The sequence below is a fragment of the Grampus griseus genome (assembly GCF_964374135.1).
Source record: "Grampus griseus genome assembly, chromosome: 10".
In the NCBI taxonomy this organism is placed as follows: Eukaryota; Metazoa; Chordata; class Mammalia; order Artiodactyla; family Delphinidae; genus Grampus; species Grampus griseus.
Genome location: NC_139004.1, coordinates 22,325,812 through 22,347,513, shown reverse-complemented (window position 1 = coordinate 22,347,513; position 21,702 = coordinate 22,325,812). Strand labels below are relative to the sequence as shown.

The 21,702-nt window shown below is 47.9% G+C and overlaps 2 protein-coding genes across 2 annotated transcripts; one reads left to right on the top strand and one right to left on the bottom strand.

Moving 5' to 3' along the window:
- Window positions 1–701: 701 nt before the first annotated feature.
- TRIM15 (tripartite motif containing 15) lies at window positions 702–9,947 on the bottom strand (the record flags this gene model as incomplete). Its single annotated transcript, XM_082663079.1, has 7 exons — window positions 702–1,219; window positions 2,057–2,089; window positions 2,438–2,553; window positions 3,811–3,833; window positions 4,601–4,831; window positions 7,613–7,708; window positions 9,579–9,947. 7 exons carry the CDS (start codon window positions 9,945–9,947, stop codon window positions 702–704), a joined length of 1,386 nt encoding a protein of 461 aa, XP_082519205.1.
- Window positions 9,948–12,292: 2,345 nt separating this feature from the next.
- On the top strand, window positions 12,293–20,140 carry LOC309829124 (tripartite motif-containing protein 10; the record flags this gene model as incomplete). The annotated part of the gene is made up of 7 exons (XM_082664817.1): window positions 12,293–12,721; window positions 14,510–14,605; window positions 15,694–15,924; window positions 16,659–16,681; window positions 17,020–17,135; window positions 18,348–18,380; window positions 19,599–20,140. The coding sequence occupies 7 exons, from the start codon at window positions 12,293–12,295 to the stop codon at window positions 20,138–20,140; spliced, it is 1,470 nt and encodes a 489-aa protein (XP_082520943.1).
- Window positions 20,141–21,702: the final 1,562 nt, after the last annotated feature.

Genomic DNA, 21,702 nt, shown 5'->3' with positions numbered 1-21,702 from the left:
GGTTAGTTAAGAACTGAACACAAGCCTCGCTTTATTGAAGAACGGGATCTGGCTAGACTGCCCTCAGGCAAGTCCTGAGTAAAAGAACCGGCAGGATGTGTCTGGGTCACAGAGATTCCACTGGCTTTAAACCTTTCCTTCAGCCCCATCAGCACTGATTAGACACATGAAACGCGGGCGTCTGGGTGGGTGGCGCACTTAATTAGGACATTCTCTGTGAGAAAGAGAAACGAGCGGAAAGGAAGGTGACCTGGGTCCACCCAGGGCTGGATGAAGAGGCCCTAAGGTCTGTAAAGGTGGAAGTACCTCCATGTGTAAGCCCCAATAAAAACAGGCAACTGAAAAAATTAGTGCAAACTCCACAAAATTCTGCTTTTTCCCATGACGGTTATTCTGAAGCTTTAAACAGTTTTTAGATTTTTTTCCTCTTAAAAACCTACTGGCTCCCCAGCTTTGCTGGTGTCCTGGGCACAGCCTCGCCTGCCTCTGGTTCTCCACTCGGAGGCGCACAGAAGGCGGGAGCGTCAGCAGAGGGGACCAGGAACGTCAGGGAGTTGAAGGACATAAGATAAATAAAGTGAAAGAATTACAAAGCCACAGGGACGGAGATCCTGTGTCCTCCCGCAGTCTTGGGCACGACGACTCGCCCAGGGGTTGGAGCTGGATCCCCGGGCGCTGCACCGCACTTCGGAGGCTGAGCCTCAGCCTTTCAAAGTAAGGCAAGAACCTTTTTTCCAGACAGCGAAAAAAGGATAGACTTTGCCGGAGAAGGAGGCGGTGAAGGTGAAGATGGGCTCCTGGGTCTCGGCGTTGAGCAGGGCCAAGTGCCCCGCCTCGTAGTCCAGGGAGACGCCCACGAGGCGCGGGATCTCGCTCAGCGGCAGGTCGGTGCCCGGCGAGGTGCTGGCCCAGCACTGCTGGTGGGAGAGGATCACCGCCCAGACGCCCTCCTCGGCGCTCAGACCCTGCTTCCCTTTCCCCATCCCCTCCTCCCCGACCACCCCCACCGTGCAGCCGCCGCCGTCCCCCAGCTGCACCTCCACCTGCCAGCGGTGGCGCCCCGACGAGAAGCTGGGGGAGCCCAGCACCACCGGGAGACCCTCGAAGGGCAGGCGGCTGTCGGGCAGGTTCTGCTTCCGCCGGGTGTACTTCACAGACTTCCTGTCCTCGGAGAGGACCAGGCTCTGGCTGGCGGTCTGAGGGTCCAGAGTGACAACCCCTGTTGGGAGGAAGGTGTGGCCATCAACAGAGCTGGCAGCACAAAAAATGCCCCTAGAGCACGTGTGCTGTGAGTGCGAGGCAGAAGGAGCACCGGCCTTGTGCAGCCTGCCATTGTCCCGGCTCCTCAGAACCTCAGTTCCCCCTTTTGTTCCAGGAGGCAGAAGATGACAGCTCTACCTGACCCGCAAGTGGTGCTGTGCTATAAGGCTTTGCTTCTCAAAGTGAGGTCCATGGACCAGGGGCATCCGCTGTTGCTGGGAGCTTGTTAGAAATGCAGAATCTTGGGCCCCATTCCAGGCCTAGTGAATCAGAATCCACATTTTAACAAGATCCCCAGGTGAGTTTTCTGCACATTAATTTGAGAAGCAGAATGAGATGATGTTTTGGGAATAGTTTCTAAATTAAGCACCAATTTAAAAGTAAATGCTATTTTAAAAATTGTTCAGTATTTGTCAAAGTCAATAAAGAGTCCAGCACAATGCTGGACAAAAAAAAACAAGCACTTGATAAATATTTTTGAATAAATAATATCTATACAAGTAACTAATATTAATTACTATGTGCCAGGTTTCATACTAAGCTTTTTGCATACATGAATTCATTTATCTTCAGCTACTTGTGGGGTGGTACTATTATATTTTCTATTTTATAGATAAAGAAACTGGGACAAAGGGGCTTAATGACTTGTTAGTGTCTCATAACGAGCAAAGAGAACCCAAGCAATCGGGCTCCAGAGTTCATATCTTTAATTGCTCTGTTTGCTGCCTTGGATTGAAAGGATGAATTCACAAACGGATAAAGGAAAGAATGGCTCCCGAAGCCCCCAAGTGTTTACCTGTATCTGTTTCCAGATGATGCACCAAGTTTTCTGAGGGAAGCAAAAATAGAAAGATCTGTGACTTATTATTTCTTATAGGCACCCAAAAGGGTGGTGTGGTCTGGGAACAATGTGACATCAGGGACAGAAGAAGGCTCGGCTTCTGCTATGAAAGAGATGTAGTCCTCACCTTCCTGCCTCTCAGTGCAGTGCCCGTCCTTGGGGAGAGGAGATGCTCGAGGGAATGGTCTCCCTGGGCAGAGGGGGATCACTAAAGGAGGGCCTAAGAGATGGAAGATGTCTTGAGCCAGGTTTGGAAGGTGGGGAAAGATGGAGCTGGATGGAAGGCAGATGGGCAACTGATGGGAATGGGGAGAGCTGCTGCCCCTTCCTGTTTACCTGAGAACGCCCTCATCATCTCTGGGAGGGTGAGTATTTTCCTGTGGAGATCGCGGATCTTTTCGACAAGGTCAGGAGAAATGGCCTCTGGACTCACAAAAGTCTTCATCTCATACCTGCAGACAAATTGGTAACCAGTTAGGTTCTAATTCCAAAAATAATGTTTGGGTCATCCAGACCCAATGAGGCTAAAATCAGACTAAAGAATGTTGGCATCTGTGGTGAATAATTAGATTGAGTATCATCCCTTTATCTTTGCTGGACATGTGTAGCTACTAAAGCAAGAGCATTTCAGCTAGACCTAAGAGGAACACATGGTAACCACTCCTCAAGAATTAGAGGTAGGTGCTTTAAGAGAATGGACCTGTGGGGACCAAAAGGGAAGAGATCATTAGCCTCTAGAGGGCGGTACAGTACCATTTGAAAAACAGCCTTACACAGTCTTTCTAATTTGTTGTGCTGTTCAGTACAAAGGGAAAGAGATTGTGCAGGGATGAAAAAAGGAGATGAAAGAAATCCTATACTGCAGTGAAAAAGCCCTCAATTCTGGTTCCAGCTCAGTCTTTGCTTGTCAGTCTCTGTGTGACCTGGAGCAAGCACTTCGCCTCTAGGTTTTAGTTTCTTCACCCGACCAGAAGACCTTGAAGGCCCTTCTAGATCTAAATCTCTGACACTCTTTGAGAGTATGTTTAGAGAACTTCCTGATTCATGGACAGCTGAGTTCAGCCCCCCTACCCATACATGCGCACACAGTATATGAGAAGTCTTCCCTAGCTGCTGTGTCTCTGCTCAGCCCACGGCAGACTGCTGATGCTTAGAAAGGAACGGAGCCCTGCTATTAGTAATGCCTCTCAGCTGCTGGTTGCTGTCCTTTTATTGTAGCATTTGAAATTTTGAAGAAATTGGAAAGTTGAGTGGGAAAAATGATTGAAAGAACAGACTGGTCTTCCCAAGTTTTGTGCTTATCATATTCTATACAAAATATTTCCCCTAGGCTATTTTTTTATTTATTATTTTTTTAGACTGACATTTTAAACGGTGTTAAATACTGACTTAAGCTCTAATAATTTCAGGGATTAAATAAAATGTTCCTGGATCAGCCTAACGTAATTATTATTTTTAACTTCACTTCTCAGGGAAAAAAGTACGTCCCCAATACCAAACAATCAGTTTTAAAAGGAACCTTAGAATACAAACCTTAGTAAATTGGGGCTGTTTATGTATGAGTGGATGAGAGAGTGTATCTGTCGGAGTGCTTTTGCTTTTCTGAGTAGCCACCTGTGGGGGCGGGGTGGGGGGAGTCAGTGAGTGCCCCTCCCCCTTCGGTCTCAAGGTCAAGTGTAAAGCAGGTGGGACTGGGCAGTGGGCCCTACCTGCTCTGGTTGACTCTGACATCCTACAAAAGAAAAAGATACACTTAGTTTCCATACATCCTCCCCATCAGGGATTCTGTACATCCTTTCTTCCTTAGCATATCAGCTCAAAACTCTCCTCCTCCAGAGAGGTGATCTTTCTAATTACCTACTCATCAGACTGTTCATTTACATCATGCTTCCGTACTAATGTGGGACTGTGTTGTCAGTTCATTTGAGCTGCTTTCTCTGTCTCAGCCTCATCCTAGGAGTGTGTTCTGCCTCCAACAATTAGGAGATGGTGGTTAGCAGGGACCAGGCCTTCAGTTATCAGCCAGACCTGATGTGAAACAGGATAATATAATGATAATCACAACAGGCACTGTTTACTGAGTCCTTTCAGTGAAGCAGAGACTACGCTAAACATTTTGCATGAATTTGTTTTTTCACGGTCTTTGCAACAACCCTATGAAGGAGGTGCTATGATTATCCCCATGTTTAGAGAGGTTACAAGATTTGCCAATGTCACACAGCTAGATGAGCTGACGCTCAAGCCCTTGACTACAAAGTTCACTCCAAAGCCCTTGGCATGACCATGGTGCGTGACATGGGAAAGTCATCCAACCTTTTTGGGACTACATCTCCGTAACCTCTCTGGGCCGAAGGAACCCAATAACCATCAGTCCCTCTCATTAGAAGTAATCTCCCCTTCCCTTTCCTGTCTTTCTCCAGCATCTTCCAGCCCCCAGTATGGTGTCCCCTTCCTGTGGACTCCCTCTCCTTTCCCATGAGCTGGTGGGCTGTCTCTCACTTGTAGAAGCTCACTTGCTGGTTGCTGACACTTCTCCTCCAGCTCTTTGACCTGGGCTCCAAGCCGGGCGACTTCCTCAGAGAGCTTCGAGATATACTCGTCCCTCTCCTTCCAGATCTGCTGCTCCAGCTCCGTCAGCCTGGCCAGCAGGAGATGCTGATATTCCCCCAGCTCCTGCTGCAACCTCTCAAAAGCCACTTCCACCTGCTGCTTCTTGCTTTCAATCTGAGTCTACGAGGGGTAGAAAGACAGGCCTGGTTAGGGAGAAGCTCACAGAGCTGGGTTCCCAGAGGATCATCTATGAACTTGATTAAAAGGGATAAGGAGTAACTAGTTCCAAGATTCATTCTCCCAAATAATACTGTGGTACAAGGAGGTAGGTGTCACGATAAACTTACCAACGATGAGGGCGATGCTCTTGTCTCACCTAGAGATTCTAATAATAATGCACATTATACTCTCAGAGCCATGTTGAACTTTTCAAACATCCTTCCACATCTGCAATACCATCCTAACCCTCCCATACCATCCCTAGAGTCAGGTGGAGATGATCTCTTAGAGAGCAATCGAAGCGAAAGGAAGCTGTGATTAGAGCATGGTGTGGCATTGTTCTTAGCCACCGAGGTCGCCATCTACAGGGCGTATTTTTTTTTTTTTTTTTTGCGGTACGCGGGCCTCTCACTGTTGTGGCCTCTCCCATTGCGGAGCACAGGCTCCGGACGCACAGGCTCAGCGGCCATGGCTCACGGGCCCAGCCGCTCCGTGGCATGTGGGATCCTCCCGGACCGAGGCACGAACCTGTGTCCCCTGCATTGGCAGGTGGACTCTGAACCACTGCGCCACCAGGGAAGCCCTACAGGGTGTATTTTGATGGGAGATGAGGGATGCTGGAGACATCTTCCTGTCCCCAAACTCTGTCTCCTTGGTCAAGGGACCAGAAATTCCCACACTGTGGATTTCCTCCCAGAAAATTTTGTAGCACGAGAGAAGAGATGGGCGGGAGGCAGATATTGCCTCACCATCAACCTACTGTCCTCGGGGTCAGCCTTGTGGTCAGTACTGGAATGCAGACACTGATATACACTTTCTGGCCCCAAGCTTCCTATCTGAAGGCAATGCTTTCAGGCGGACAGACTGTAATGGGAAGAGCAATGGACTAAGGGTCAAGAGACCCAGGTTCTAGCCATTTCATTATGAGACGGCTTTGCCGTCTGACCTTGGGAGCAGCACTTTTCTGGACATCAATTTTCTGCTCTGAAAAATAATGGCTGGCAAGACGGATTCGGGATTAGAAGATGTCAGAACCACTTCCCGCTCTCATGTTCTGGGATTCCATAACCTTGACCCCAAATGCCCTTCTGCCGAGGCAGGGAGGTGAATAAGAACAGTCAGCCCGTTCTTCCCAGCTCAGCAACGGATACTAGACAACAGGCTTCCCCAGAGTCTGTTAAGAAAACCCCTAGATGGGTATTTCCAAGTGGGAGAAATGGATAAATTGTTTTTGTTTAAATAAAGTGAATTTTAAAAACAAATAAAGTGTCAAATAACTTTATTCTGAAGTTTGACTACACAGGTAGACTTATGAAATGCATTTTTGAGCACTAAACGGAGTATGGACATAATTTTCAAATACTATTTGAAAATTATTATTTTCAAATAATAATTAAGTTATTAAATTAAATTATTATTTTCAAATAATATTATTTAACACTTAATATTTCAGAAAACATTATTTAACATTGCAAGGTTTTAGGCCTAAAAAATGTGCCATTAACTTTATGAAATCCTACAGGTCATATTTTCTCAGCACTGGGAATAATAATTTTAAAAACCATCAGTTAATGTATAACCAATAAATACTACCTAGCTGTATGAAAATTGAACTTAGGATCATTTTAAATAGCTACTGCATTAGACAGAAAATCCAAACTGAGATTACTTTTACAGAGTCAAAGAAGTGCTAAGGAGGAAGCATTGAAACTAGAGACAAAAGACTAAATTCACCTAATTCTACCAAAACTACCTTAATGTTACAGGAAACAATGTATACATATGTGAAAACATCATGTTGCACACCTTAAGCATATGCATTTTTATTTCTCAATTATACCTTAATAAAACTGGAGTTGGGGGAGAAAAATGCACCCTTACAAGAAAGGAAAGAAAAACAGTAATTCTGGCCATGTACATGTGTTATTCATTAGAGTGGAGGATTATCACTTCAGAAATTTGTGCAAAACATAAAAACACTTTCAAGAATTAAGAAAATAGTTACACTCTACAAATAATGACGTTATATGATATATGGGGGGGGAGTGGTGTTCTAAATGAAGAAAATCAGGATTTCTTACAAGACACTGTTCTGTCACAAATGTCTGTGTGAAATATTTTACTCATGGATGCTACGTGGATTTTTGATGTTTTAGAACAAAATTATATATATTCCCAAAAGTTATTTAATGCAGACAACTAAAAACTCTCAAAAGTTACAGGAATCCTTAAAACGTCCAACAGAGCTGATGGGAAAATTTGGGAACTTCTTAGGACCAGAAGTAAACAAGAGAAGGATCCAGAGGAGTGATCAAACTGAGAAGCCAGTGTTCCTTCCAGATACTGGCTGATCACATGGCCCTCACTGCTGTTTGGACCATCCACCCTGCCCGCTTGGAACAAAGAAAGAAAGGTGCTGACTGGAGACATCCCAGATGTGGGATCCCCAAATGTGAGAACCGCAAGGAAAGCTCACAAGAAAATAAGCTAACAGGATGAAGGGTCAGAAGAAATTAAACATCACCTAAACTTCAGATATTAGAAATATGTTTAAAAAAGGTTTAAAGACAATGGGAATAATAGGAAAAATAATTAATTTGAAAGAGAAAAAAAAAAAGAAAACTGAAAAAGCATATTTGGAAAACAACCAAATAGAAATCAAACAGTTGAAAATTAATTAAAAAGAAAAGAAAAAAAAAGAAAACCCCCAAAGGAGAAGGTGGCCAGTAATGTGGCCTTTACCAGGAGCACTTGGAGCTTCCGGTCTTCCTGACTCTTCATGTCTTCAATGTCATCTCTCTCCATTCTCAGGGCTTCCAGCCGACTCCTGAGACGGTCCTGTGGAGAGAAGAGTGGGCAGAAAGTGGCGGCTTAATTCATAATTCAACTCACAGGTATTAATTGTCTACCATGTTCCAGGCACACCGTTAAGTGCTGAGGAATTCAAAGGTGAAAAAGGCCCAGTTCCTGTCCCTACAAGACCACCATCGGGACTTCCCTGGCGGTCCAGTGGTTAGGACATGGTGCTCTCACTGCCCGGGCCCTGGGTTCGATCCCTGGTCGGGGAACTAAGATCTCACAAGCTGCACAGCACGGCCAAAAAATAAAATAAATAAACAAATAAAAATAAATAAATTAGAAAAAAAAAGACCACCCTCTAGAGATGGAGTCAGTCACAAGTGATTAAAATACAAATGGACAGGGCTTCCCTGGTGGCGCAGTGTTGAGAATCTGCCTGCCAATGCAGGGAACACGGCTTCGAGCCCTGGTCTGGGAGGATCCCACATGCCGTGGAGCAACTAGGCCCGTGAGCCACACTACTGAGCCTGCGCGTCTGGAGCTTGTGCTCTGCAACAAGAGAGGCCGCGAGAGTGAGAGGCCCGCGCACCGCGATGAAGAGTGGTCCCCGCTCGCCACAACTAGAGAAAGCCCTCGCACAGAAATGAAGACCCAACACAGCCATAAATAAATAAATAAATAAAATTTTTAAAAAAAGAAACTTGTTTAAAAAAAAAATACAAACGGACAAATGCAATAATCAAGGTGTGCACACAGTGAGATGGGAGCACAGTGGAGGGGACAATTCTGCCTGTAGGGACAAGGGAAATTTGTCCAAAGCAGAAACCGGTTACAGTGGACCTTGAAAGATAAATTTCCAGTTGGGTAAGAGAGGGGGAGGAGAGTACTTAATGCTTCTGAACTGTACACTTAAAAATTGGTAAAATGGCTAAAAAAAAAAAAAGAGGAGAGAGGAGAGCTTTCCAGGAGGAAGGAACTGCATGTGAAAAGTATTAGAAGCAGGAAAGAGTGTTAATTCAACAAACAGCAGGTACATAACGGTCAGTTTGTCTGGACACATGGTGCCCGGGCAGGGTGGCTGACAGATAAAGGCAGGATCCCGACTCCAAGGGGCCTTGAATGCCTTGCTAAAGACTTGAGATTTCTTTGGGCAGTAGGGATCCACGGAATGATTGTGAGCAGGGCAGCGACATTACGGGCTTTGTGTTTTGGGAAGCTCTGCCTCGCAGCAGATTGGAGGGTGAGGGGAAAGGTAAGAATGCAGACAGGGACCTTGTTGGAGCCTCTGGGTGACAGATGGTGAGAGCCTGGATTCGGCAGTGGGGGAAATGCAGAGGGAAAGATGAGAGATATTTCTGCGGAGGCCACTTCCAGACCTGGTGACTGAGTGACAAGAGAGAGATCTGAGGGGCAGACAGGAGTGCATAATGTCCCCAAGACCACATGGGCTGTGTACTGCCACACCTCCCTTTCTCAAAAAGAAGAGCAGTGCTCGTTGGATGCCTTCCCCATCCCTATCTTCCCTCTGAGCTCCGGCAGTCAGGGCCTTGCTAGACCCCATATCCAGTCTGGATCCAGGGAGACAAAGGCCACCCTGCCCATGACCTGCAGGACAGCCTGCTCTCCTTCCTTCCCTAGAGAGTGAAGCCATGGCTACAATTCTCTGTGCTCCATCACCGCAAGGTCTTCTCGGGGCTGGAGCTGAATTTCCCCAAGACGTGAAAGGCCACGCATCCAAGTGGAAGGAACCACGTCCCCCTCAGTCTGAGACTGCCCCAGGGTCCCAACAGCCTTGGGGTCCCCTGATGTGGAAGCTGTGCCCTTCATGAAGATCCCCGCCCTATTCCCTTCACCACCTTGGGGTACTGTCCTGCCTCAAACAGTCCCAAGCTGACCCTACCTTTCTTACCCGGTAGGGCTGGATGGCGTCGTCCAGGAGGCCCACAACGTGGCCCTGGTGGGAGGGACCCTCCCGGCAGAACACACAGAGGAATTTGGCATCGTTCTCGCAGAAGAAGTAGATCTTCTCACCATGCTCCTCGCAGTAAGTCTCCCCCAGAGGGCCCAGGGGCACGGGGACCAAGAGGGTCTCGGCCTGCTTCTTCTCCTTGCAGAGGGGACAGAGCAGGACCCTGCCGGAGGGCTGGGCACCCATCTGGGAGGGTGGGGGGAGACAGTGCCAGCAGAAGGTGTGTCCACAGGTGGCGGTCACTGCATCCTCCAGGGGCCCTTTGCACTCAGAACAGGCGGCCCCTTTGTGGGAGGGGGTAGAGGGCATCATGGTGCCTTCCCCAGCCCGTCTACTGAGGCTTCTGTCTCAGTCCACATGAATCCTCTTTCCCTGAAATGGAGTCACTTTTACGAGTCACAGAGGGAAAGGAATGAGAGGCTGAGAGAGGGGAAGGCAGGAGTGTCTGGACAGAGGAGCCACCTGGCTCCACCTCTTGTGCTTCCCAGAGTCCTGGCCACCACCTATCAGCTGAGTGGGTCCAAACTCCAGGGCATCTCAAATTACCCAGCATTTCCCAACAGTGGCCCCGTCATCCAGTTCTCCACTCCTTCTGGTCCTTCCGGTTCCTGGGGTGGGGAGCAGAGTACGCCATGAGGTCACAGGGAGATGGGGTTTCCTGGAACCCCTCCCTTGACCACAGTGGGGTGGGGGGAATTGGGGAGGAGACGCTGCTTCCTGTCTGGCTGAGCAGGTGGGAGCCATAAACTTCTGGCTTCGAGGTGTGCACACAGCGGCAAAGTCCAGACGGAGTGGGAGATGCTGACTTCCGGGGGCTCTGCTCGGATGCCGCAGGTGTGATGGTCACTCACCGGGTCCCTTCCTCCGCCCTCCTTTCCTTGTCTCAGCTCCTCGACTCTGGCTGGTCTCTCCTAAACTCCTACCCCCCCCACCTCCCAGTGCCTGTGTCCCCACTGGAGTTTGGGTAACATTGTACTTCAATTTTAGTTTTTAACTGCAGCGGGGAGAAGACGAGAAAGCATAACACAATGTTGATATAATTTAGAAAACTCAGTTAATCAGAAAGATAAACAGGTTCAACCACGTTTATCTAAGGCTTAGTATTTTCATATTATTACATCCAATCTGAAAACAGTACTCGGGGGCAGGAGATGATTACAGGAAAAGTAAACTGAAAGGTAAAGTGACTTCCCCAAGGTCACAGACCTAGAAAGTTGCAAGGCTAGGTCAATCCAAGTCTCCTGGCTTCCAGCCCGTGCCCTTCCTGAACTGCCAGCCAAGACAATGATCAAACAGCCATGGTTCTTCATCCACTCACCTTCATCTGTGGATAAAACCAAGGAAATCTCCTTCCGTTCTCCCACTGGAGGATCAGCACCCCACCGTGTTTCGCTCCCTTTCCACTCCAACTATTTTGTACATCACCTCCCCTCTGCCCCAAAGAGTGCAGCCCCTGGAGCTGCACTGTCCAGCACAAGAGCCTCCAACTGCACGAGGCTGCTGAGCACTGAGATGTGGCTGGTCCCGTATGTGTAAAATATGCCCCTTCTTAAAGACTTAACACCAAATAAAAAGGGTGTAAAATGTCTCATGACTAATTTTTTCTGATTACATATTGATACTACTTGGGGCTAAATAACATATTAGTTAATTTCACTTTTTGCTTTTGAAAATATGGCTACTGGGAATCTTTTATTTGTACACGTGGCTCACATTGTATTTCTGTTGGACAGCACGGCTCGGAGACTCACAGATCTGAGTGTAAATTATGGCCTCCCACCTCCCTACCTGTGTGCCTTGAGCAAGCTAAGTAACCTGGCTGAGCCCAGCTAATATCTTAATAGCACCAAGGTTACAGAGCAGACAGGAGGAATAAATAAGATCGTATGTTTACATCGCTTATGTTAGCGTGAGGAACATGGCCATCGTAAATAAATGATGGCCGCTGTTATCTTTCTTTCTCCTCCCCCAGACAGAGTACATTCCAACCCCTTTGGAAGCCTATGGCAGGCCGGTTGGTGAAGCTGCTTGTGCCCTGTCTCACCACCCCTGCCCTGGGCACAGCGCCTTATCTGGGTCCCCACACTCCCCTGGGTTGGCTGATACCTCCAATCTCCCTGGAGACAGCTGGTCATACTGCAGGGAGGCTGGGGTGGCATTACTGCTCTGTGACCCAGTCTCCCTCCTGCTCCCAAAAGAAGAACAGTCTCTTCCAATTGTGGATGGTTAAGATACGACCACTTTCCTTCTACTGCAAGTGTCTCTGGATGGACGGGAAAGAGCAGGAACCCCCAGGTCGTGGGCACCAGTCCAGAGAGTAACTGAGGTCATATCTGGAATGCTGTGACTGCTTCTTCTGCCCCTCCTCTGCTATTTCTCTGTCTCTGCTGTTGGAGGGTGTGTGTCTGTTCTTTAGGGAGGGGGACAGCAGAACCCTGGCTGCCAGAGATGCAAGTGGGTACCTTGCCCTGTGTGCACACGTATGTGTGTGTGACCATGAGGGCGTCACTGGGTATGTAAGATGCCCCTGTGTCTGGCCATGTGCACATGTAGGTGTGTGAGTGTGAGGTGTGTGTCCTCATTGTTCTCCCAGCCCTTCTCCCCAAGCTGAGCAGAGAGGGTGACCTTGAAGAGGCCACAAGCGCAGCAGCACTATGGCTTCGGCTGCCTCTGTGACCAGCCTGGCAGATGAGGTCAACTGCCCCATCTGCCAAGGGACCCTCAGGGAGCCGGTCACCATTGACTGTGGCCACAACTTCTGCCACATCTGCCTCACCCGCTACCTTGAGATCCCCAGCCCAGACCCCGAGGAGCCCCCAACCTGCCCACTCTGCAAGGAGCCTTTCCGCCCAGGGAGCTTCCGGCTCAATTGGCAGCTGGCCAGCGTGGTGGAGAACATTGAGCGTCTCAAGCTGGTGTCCCGGCTGGACATAGAAGAGGAGGACATCTGCCCCGAGCACGGGGAGAAAGTCTACTTCTTCTGCGAGGATGATGAGATGCAGTTGTGCGTGGTGTGCCGGGAGGCCTGGGAGCACCGTGCCCACACTGTGCGCTTCCTGGAGGACGCGGCTGGGCCCTACAGGGTAGGAAAGGGGAAACTGAGAGGTTCCCAGGGTGGGTCTGGAATTGGACTGGACTGAAAGAATCAGAGCAGAGCTGTGGATTATTTGGGTCACTCTGAAACTTAATTCCATCTCCCTGCTTCTGTGATTACCCAGGCAATAGACCCAGGCATGGAAGATCATGTGTTTGTGTTTTAAGTATGCCCTATGTTGTTTACTTATGGCCAATACATAATAATAGCTCAATAAATACATGTTGAATGAATGAGTCACCAAAACATGAACGTATGTGTCTGAACCATGCATCAGTCAGGTGTGTCTGAGGATGTCTGGGTTTGCACTTGAGGAAATGATTGCACAGTGTGTATGTGTATTAATGTTTGCACGTTTACCAGCGTGTGCAGTGTGTTTGGGGGGATCTGACTACTTGGGTGTGCATGTGTAACTGACTGCTCGTGTTTGTAGGTAAATTAGTGTTTACATATATGCAGGTTGGGTAAATATATATGGTGTATAATTTTATCTGTCATTAAATGAGTGTGTACTGGTTTTAGCTGTTTATGCATTGTGTTTTATTACAAGTGGGAGTCTATGTATATGTGTCAATTAGTTAATTAGCATGTATTGTTAAGAGTTCTAAATATATTTTGCAATGTGCTTATATGGACATTTATGTGTGTATACCTGTTCTTTATTCTACAGCAAGCAATTTTTGTTGTTGTTGTTTGTTTGTTTTGGTGGGGGGTTGGCCACACCTTGCGGCATGCAAGATCTTAGTTCCCCAACCAGGGATCGAACCTGTGCCCCCAGCAGTGGAAGCTTGAAGTCTTAACCACTGGACCATCAGGGAAGTCCCCTAGAGCAAGCAATTTTTAAAACAATTCATTGGTTATTTTTTGCGTTATCCAAGTTTCTTGTTCCCTCCGGAATCATACCCAGAAAGTTGATTCCATTTATAAGAGAGCTTGTTTGGATGTGTTCTGTTTGGGATATGTGAGAAAGTTGGGATAATTTCGAAGAAGGGCGTATCAAGCTCAGGACAGATCCTCGATACCATTCATTAAGGCAAAAGAAGTTAGGGTGTTTAGCCTGAAGACAGGAAGGCTCAGATGAGAACACAGAGTCATAGCTTATGATGGCACAGAGCTAAAAGCGGAAAGCCCTAATCAAAATTCTTGGAGGACAAAACAAGAGGAAGAAGACCCAAAGAGAGTAAGCTGTCAAGGACCATAACGGCCCAGGCTTGTCAGCTAAGAGAACGACTCCTTCCCTTGGGTCATTCCATTCCTGGAGGCAGAGATGACATCTCTTAACAAATCATTGTTTCCGTCTTAAATATTTTTAAAAAATTAATTGAAGTATAGTTGATTTACAATGTTGTGTTAGTTTCTAGAGTACAGCAAAGTGATTCATATTTTTCAGATTCTTTTCCATTATAGTTTATTACAAGATATTGAATTTAGGGCTTCCCTGGTGGCGCAGTGGTTGAGAGTCCGCCTGCCGATGCAGGGGACACGGGTTCGTGCCCCAGTCTGGGAAGATCCCACATGCCGCGGAGCAGCTGGGCCCGTGAGCCATGGCCGCTGAGCCTGCGCGTCCGGAGCCTGTGCTCCACAACAGGAGAGGCCGCGGCAGTGAGAGGCCCGTGTACCACAGAAAAAAAAAAAAGATATTGAATTTAGTTCCCTGTTCTGTACAGTAGGTCCTTGTTGTTTATCTATTTTATATATAGTAGTTTGTATCTTCTAATCCCAAACTACTAATTTATCCCTGCCCCCATCTTAAATATTTTATGCTCCTTCTTCCCAGGAACAAATACAGAAGTGTCTTGAGTGTCTAAGAAAGGAGAGAGAGGAGATTCAAGTAATTCAGTCAAGAGAAAATCGAAGGATACAAGTCCTCCTGGTAAGTCATCATCCCTTGCCTGGTCCTTTTCCCTTCCTCAGGGTCCAGTGCCTTTCTGAAACCAAGGCAACATAGCATAGAGGGCTCTGAAGTCATTCTGCGTTTTTGTTTTATTATTTATTTATTTTTGGCTGCATTGGGTCTTCGTTGCTGTGCGTGCAGGCTTTCTCTAGTTGTGGTGAGCAGGGGTTACTCTTCGATGTGGTGCGTGGGCTTCTCATTGCGGTGGTTTCTCTTGTTGTGGAGCATGGGCTCTAGGCTCATGGGCTTCAGCAGCTGTGGCACTTAGGCTTCACTAGTTGTGGCTCATGGGCTCTAGAGTGCAGGCTCAGTAGTTGTGGCACATGGATCTTCCCGGAACAGTGCTTGAACCCTTGCCCCCTGCATTGGCAGGCGGATTCTTAACCACTGCGCCACCACGGAAGCCCCATTCTGAGTTTGAATCCTGAAATGAATTAGCTCTATGACCTCAAACAGCTCTCTATGCTCAGTTTATTTTTCTGTGAAGTGGAGATTAAAAATTATCACTATCGGGCGTCCCTGGTGGTGCAGTGGTTGAGAGTCCGCCTGCCGATGCAAGGGACACGGGTTCATGCCCCAGTCTGGGAAGATCCCACATGCCGCGGAGTGGCTGGACTCGTGAGCCATGGCCACTGGGCCTGCGCATCCGGAGCCTGTGCTCCGCAACGGGAGAGGCTACAACAGTAAGACGCCCGCGTACCGCAAAAAAAAAAAAAAAAAAAAAAAAAAAAAAAAAAAAATCATCACTATCTCACTGAATTGCTGTAAGGACAGTAATGTACCTTAGTGCCCCGCACATTGTGTGCACTTTGTAAATGGCAGGAGGTGGGGTGTCCTCACCACCTCCCATACACCTCCTCCTGGAAATGGGATGGCAGGTGTAAAGGAAACTATGCCATGGTTCCAAGTCTATCTGGGGACCTGGGGAGTGGGGGGCTCTGACTTTACCACCAAACCTTGGAGAATGTGGATCTGGAGGGAGACGGGAATGAATTAAGGGAAAAGAAGGAAAAGGAAGTGGAGGAAGAGGAGGAATAACTTCCTGCCCTCTCCTCCTGCCCCCTCAGACTCAGGTGGCCACCAAGAAACAAAAAGTGATTTCTGAGTTTGCACATCTGAGCCAGTTCCTGGAGGAACAGCAGAGCATCCTCTTAGCCCAGTTGGAGAGGCTGGATGGGGACATCTTAAAGCATCGGGATGAGTTTGATGTCCTGGTCACTGGGGAAATCTGCCGGTTTAGCACCCTCATTGAAGAACTGGAGGAGAAGAAGGAGAGGCCAGCAAGGGAGCTCCTGATGGTGAGATCTGAGCCCCGCCCCCATCCACCTGTGCTCACCTATGATTTGTTGCATCTTTACCTGTCTAAGCCATCTCTTCTTCACTCACACATCCTTGTATCCCAAGTGGAAGATGGGTCACAGGACCAGAAGTTCTGAATTCTAAGAGTCCTTGCTTCCCCAAGAGCTCCCTGGTTGCTTTGCTCTCTGGTCTTGGTCTCTTCATCCTATCCATCAAATAGGGAGATACTTTGTTTATTTATCTCAAAAATACTTTATTTGTGAGATTCCAACAGTAAAATGCAAGTGAAATTAGCACTCTGAGAAGCATCAAGCACTATGCGAACAAATGTCAGGTGCTATTTCCGAGGCAAACTATTCTGTGTCACCGCCCACCAGCAGGAAGTTCTTCTTGTTCTGTTTCTCTTCCTCACACTGGAGGAGAGATACTGGGGTCCCAATTAGGCATCAGAAAGGCAGCATGATTTAGGCGGACGCGTTGGGGACTGAGAAGCTGGAGACATTGGGATGGGACTTGCCTTTGCCTCTAAGGGGCAGGTCACTTCACTGTCTGGATCTTATAAAATGAAGGGGTTGGGCTCTAAGATCCCTGAAGCCTCGTAAACCTGAAAACGCTGTGACTCCATGGATCTGGTGTCCTTTTTCTATCTAGGGCTGAGAATACGGTATTTTGTCTTTTCTTGTGGGAGGGAGAAATGGAAACTGAATCCCTGCTTTCTCTCTCTTTCTCCTAGGATATCAGAAGCACTCTAATCAGGTAAGATTTTCTCTTCTCTTTTCCCACATACATAAACATACACGCACCACATGCTGGTTATTACCACACAAATATACATTCTCACATTAAGGAAAATAACTCACATGTAAACTTTCACATACTCAAATGCATTCCCATGTACAGCCAGCTGTAGATACACACCCCCGCATGACACTGCCCAAGAGGGGACAGTGTGGGGAGGGAGTGGATCCATCCCAGAGGAATCACGTCTGTCCATGGGAACTGGCACCTCCAAGACAATTAGAAGGTGACCAGCTGAGTCTGGAGGCATCATTAAGAAGGATAATTCCCAGACCCCACCATTTCTGTGCCCCTAGGTGTGAAACCAGAAGGTGCCGGAAACCAGAGGCTGTATCCCCTGAGCTGGGCCAGAGGATTCGGGACTTCCCCCAGCAGGCCCTCCCGCTGCGAAAGGAGGTGAAGATGTTTCTGGGTAAGCGGACCCCACGAAGCACAGGTGGCTGTGAAGCCTGGATTTAGGAATGGCCTCCATGCCCCGCTGCCCGACGTTTGTGTGACCTTTGACAAGGCTTGCACTCTCCCAGTGCCTTGGTTTCCTTATTTGCAGATCTTTATAAAATCTGCTTATCAGGATGTGACAATGAAGTGAGATAATAAAGGTGAGGATTTCTGGAAAAAAATGTAACTGGTTTGAAAAATAATGAAATAGATCTAACCGCTTGCCATGAAGTGATATATAAGATAACGATGAACAAAATCTGTCATTGTCAGTCATTTTAAAAATCCATAAAAATCCACAATCTGTCATTGTCAGTAATTTTAAAAATCCACATTTGTAATACATGATAAGTTTTTGATGATGAACATTGTTAATTAATAACCAGCAAGGGTATTTCTCTGTGCCCTGTGGTAGCTGACTTCCCTCCCTCCTCTTTTCCTTGGCTTCCCCGCCCCTGTTAGTTTGGTCCTTCCTCAGAGTTGAATTGCCCCTGTGGGGACCATGACCCTGTTTTCCGGGACAGGGAGTGGTGGTAGGAGAGGGTGTGGAGGGTTTGAAATGAGAGTCAGGAATGTGGCTCCTCGCCAACACTTCCCTCTCCTCCTACGTGACATCACGAATGATGCCACCTAGTTCTAAATGACCCACCCACAAAAATGTCACCTTAGAAGAGCTTTCCCCCAAGTCCACTTCCTACAAGTAAATGGCCTGGCAGTGAAGGAAATTTTACTCTAATCAAAGGCTAACCTTTGACTATCCCCAAAATTATTTCCAAGTAGAACGAGAAATAAATTAACTCACTTATCTGTTCATTAGGTCGATGTTTCTTGAGCATTTACTGTATCCTAGGCTCTGTGCAAGGCACTGGTCGCTGCCCGCTCAGAGCTAGGCAGTGCGGCTCAAAGTGGGGCTCCCAGCCAGCAGCATCAGCATCCCCTGGTAACTTGCCAGAAATGCGAATCTCAGCCCCACCCCAGGCCACCTGAATCAAAAACATGTGTGTTTTAGCAAGTGTTCTGGGGGCTCTGATGCAAGTTCAAGTTCAGAACCACTGGTCTAGAGGATTCCAGCTTCCATTCCTCTCTTTGTCTCTTCCCTTTTGGGGTCTCAGTTTCCTCATCATTAAATGTTCTATGGTTCGGTAAGACTAATGACATCGCATCCTGTTTTATTTCCTCTTTACAGAAAAACTCTGCTTTGAGTTGGATTATGAGCCAGGTAAGCAGCCTCTGTCAGGATGGGAGGGAGTGAGGATTCTAATCTTGAAATGGGCAGATAATTTTGCAGGGTTCTACACTGGGCACTGTAATAGTCAAATACATATATATCACATATATAAATGTACATATACACATAATGTCACACGTGACACTGATATGTGTCACTGCCTTTGTAACGCTTGTGGGAGAACCATGAAGAAGGGACAGGCACACACACATACCACATCCCTGGCAGGAAGCTCATGTTCTGATCTGCACGTGATGATGGGATAGAAAGATTAAATCAGGATGGGACAAGGTCTATTGGGAAGGGCTTCCTGGATGAGTGGAATTTGATCTGGGTTTAGAATCACATTCTTAGAATTGTCAGGAACCCCTACTCTCTCTCAGGTGTTATTATATTTCATAGATGATAGGAGTGCAGCCTGCAGGTAGGAAAGGAATGAAGAATGGACCCCACTCAAGGGCACTGTTCCCAGTCTATCAGCCGAAGAGCCTGGGAAGTCACAGAGCTCTTGGCAGGGATCCTAACTCATGGACATATCTGAATTTATGAATTTGTCCCAATTTATGGATACTAAAAGTAACACTATGCAGGGGTCCGCAGAAGTGTTTTTGTTAAAAGGTGATCCTCAGACCCTGCCTGATTTTAGAATTACTGAGACAGAATGAATAACCCGTGGGTGAGCCAGAGAGTCTGGGTGGAGTGGAGACTGTATAAATGAGTCATAAGTGCCCAGGGAGTGATCATGAAGTTTGGACTGAGGGAAGAATATTTCCACCCTCCGAGATACAGGAGGGGGAGGATGTGATGTGTCAGCAGCAGGAGATCAGAGCAGGCATGCACAGCTTTGGGAGTCAGCCAGTTTGCAGGGAGAAGAAGTGCTTTCCAGGGGAAGACACAGAACCAGATGAGAGCCCGGATGTCCAAACTAACGAACTAACCAACACATCCTCTGAAGCAGGCATTAACAAGCACAGGAATCAGTTGCGGATCTTGCTAAAAATGCAGATTCCATCTCAGGTGGTTTGGGGTGGAACCTGAGAGTCTGTTACTAACAGGTTTCCAGGTGATACCCATACTGCAGGTCTTTGTAGGCACTATATACTTTGTTGGTAGTAACACTAACGCAGGTGTCAAGGGGAGTATTTAGGCCTTTCCTGAAGGTGATAGCATGTCTGCTGACATCTGTGGCCCTTTTGGTTTTCCCCACAGCTCACATCTCTCTAGACCCCTGGACTTCCCACCCGAAGCTCCTCTTGTCTGAGGACCACCAGCAGGCTCGCTTCTCCTATAAATGGCAGAAGTCACCAGACAGCCCCCAGCGTTTCGACCGGGCCACCTGTGTCCTGGCCCATGGTGGCTTCACTGGGGGGAGACACACGTGGGTGGTGAGTGTGGACTTGGCTCCCGGGGGCAGCTGCACCCTGGGTGTGGTCAGTAAGGACATCCGGCGGAAGGGGGAGCTTCGGCTGCGGCCAGAGGAGGGGGTGTGGGCGGTGAGACTGGCTTGGGGCTTCGTCTCGGCCCTGGGCTCCTTCCCCACACGCCTGGCCCTGGAGGAACAGCCCCAGCAGGTGCGTGTGTCTGTTGACTACGAGGTGGGCTGGGTGACCTTTGCCAATGCCGTCACTCAGGAACCCATCTACACCTTCACTGCCTCCTTCACCCAGAAGATCTTTCCCTTCTTTGGGCTCTGGGGACGAGGGTCCAAGTTCTCCCTGAGCTCCCTAGAGGGTGCAGCTAACCTCCCCTAAGCACAGGGTCCAAAGAGAGGACCCAAGGACTTGACCCTGGCTGGGTCACCTGTAAGATTCAGAACAGTAGTCACTGCTTTAGATGATGTGATAGAGTCGGGACTTTGGCAAGGGACAGGTGGGATGACCTTCAGTCTGCTGATCAAGCCCTTGCCTCAATGACCAGTGGGTGGGACTCAGACCACTGCCAGCCCTCCTCACCACCATCCCCACCAGGCACAGAAGTAGCTGTGTAGTGGAAGGAATACCGGATTTGGGGCCAGAAGACTTGGGTTCTAGATCCAGCCTTGTAATCAACGAATTATATGATCTTAAACTAGGCATCTCACCTCTCTTCATCTTGTTTTCTCCCCCCAAAATATTAGAGTTCATTTACTCATATCCTTAAGAAATATTTATTGTGTGCTAATTATGAGCCAAGCAGTATGGTAGCCACTGGTGATATGAAAAGAAAAAGAAAAAAAATTTTGTCCTGTATCTAAAGGAGCTCAAGAGAAGAGCCAGAGACATAAGGAGGAAATGACAGCACAGTGTGATGGGCGCTGTGATGGGGTCTGACCTGGATACTAGGGAAGCCAAGAGGAGGGGCATAACCCACCTTGGAGGTAACAGGAGGTGAGTTGGAGAGGACTTTCTGGAAAGGATGAGTCTAAAAGATGAGTATAATGAATGATGAAAGGAGGGGAATAAGCCTCTTAGGAAGAAGAGACAGCAGAGAACTAGCTGGATGATCTGTGACCCCTGGGACGCTGGGTCACCTCCACTGTCCTCACAAACAGATGTGCTGCCACCCCCACTCTTGACACCACTCAATGCCTCCTTCTGGCTGAGATGAAAATTCAGGGCCTTGGTGGGAAGGGCACAGGGGAGGTATCGCTATAAGCCACAACCCAAGGACCACACTCAACCCCTGGGGAAAAGCGTCTTCCTGATCACCATCTGAGGTTGAGAAGTGAGACGAAAGGAATGAGATGGTGGAAAGGACTGAGTCTCAAATAGCTCAGCTGTGGGAGCAGAAATAGCACCATCGTAAGCTCTGTGCTGGGTAAAGAATCCCAGGTGGAGGCAGGGGGTGAACTGCATGACCTGTGACTTTTAGCCCAAAGCACTGGGACTGCTCTAGGGCTGGACAAGAAGTACCATCTGAGGGATGGGGCAGAAGAAGGGAGAGAATTAGGGATTTGTAGATGTGTGGATTTGGGTGGTGAGCCGCGGGGGAGCAGGTTGCATTTGCAGAAGCTGTGGCCACGGGTGGTGTGAAGAAGTTGATTATCCGTGACTCCAGAAATCCCCCTGCCTGGTGTGATTCTGGGACAGGAACAAGCACTAACACGTGGCTGCCTAGAATTTGTAAAATGACTTCCCTCCTCCCAAGGAATTTAAAATCCTATGCATAATAAAAGCATTGTCTTAACATATTTTATTTTCTAGTTCTTATTGGAGGTGTCATTTATTCTGCTTAAACATACCCTTTACTGTCAATCTTTTTAATACTATGTCTGTTGAATCTGCTTGGATGTAAACTAAAATGTTCTATCATCTCCCCACTGAGGTCCCTGGGA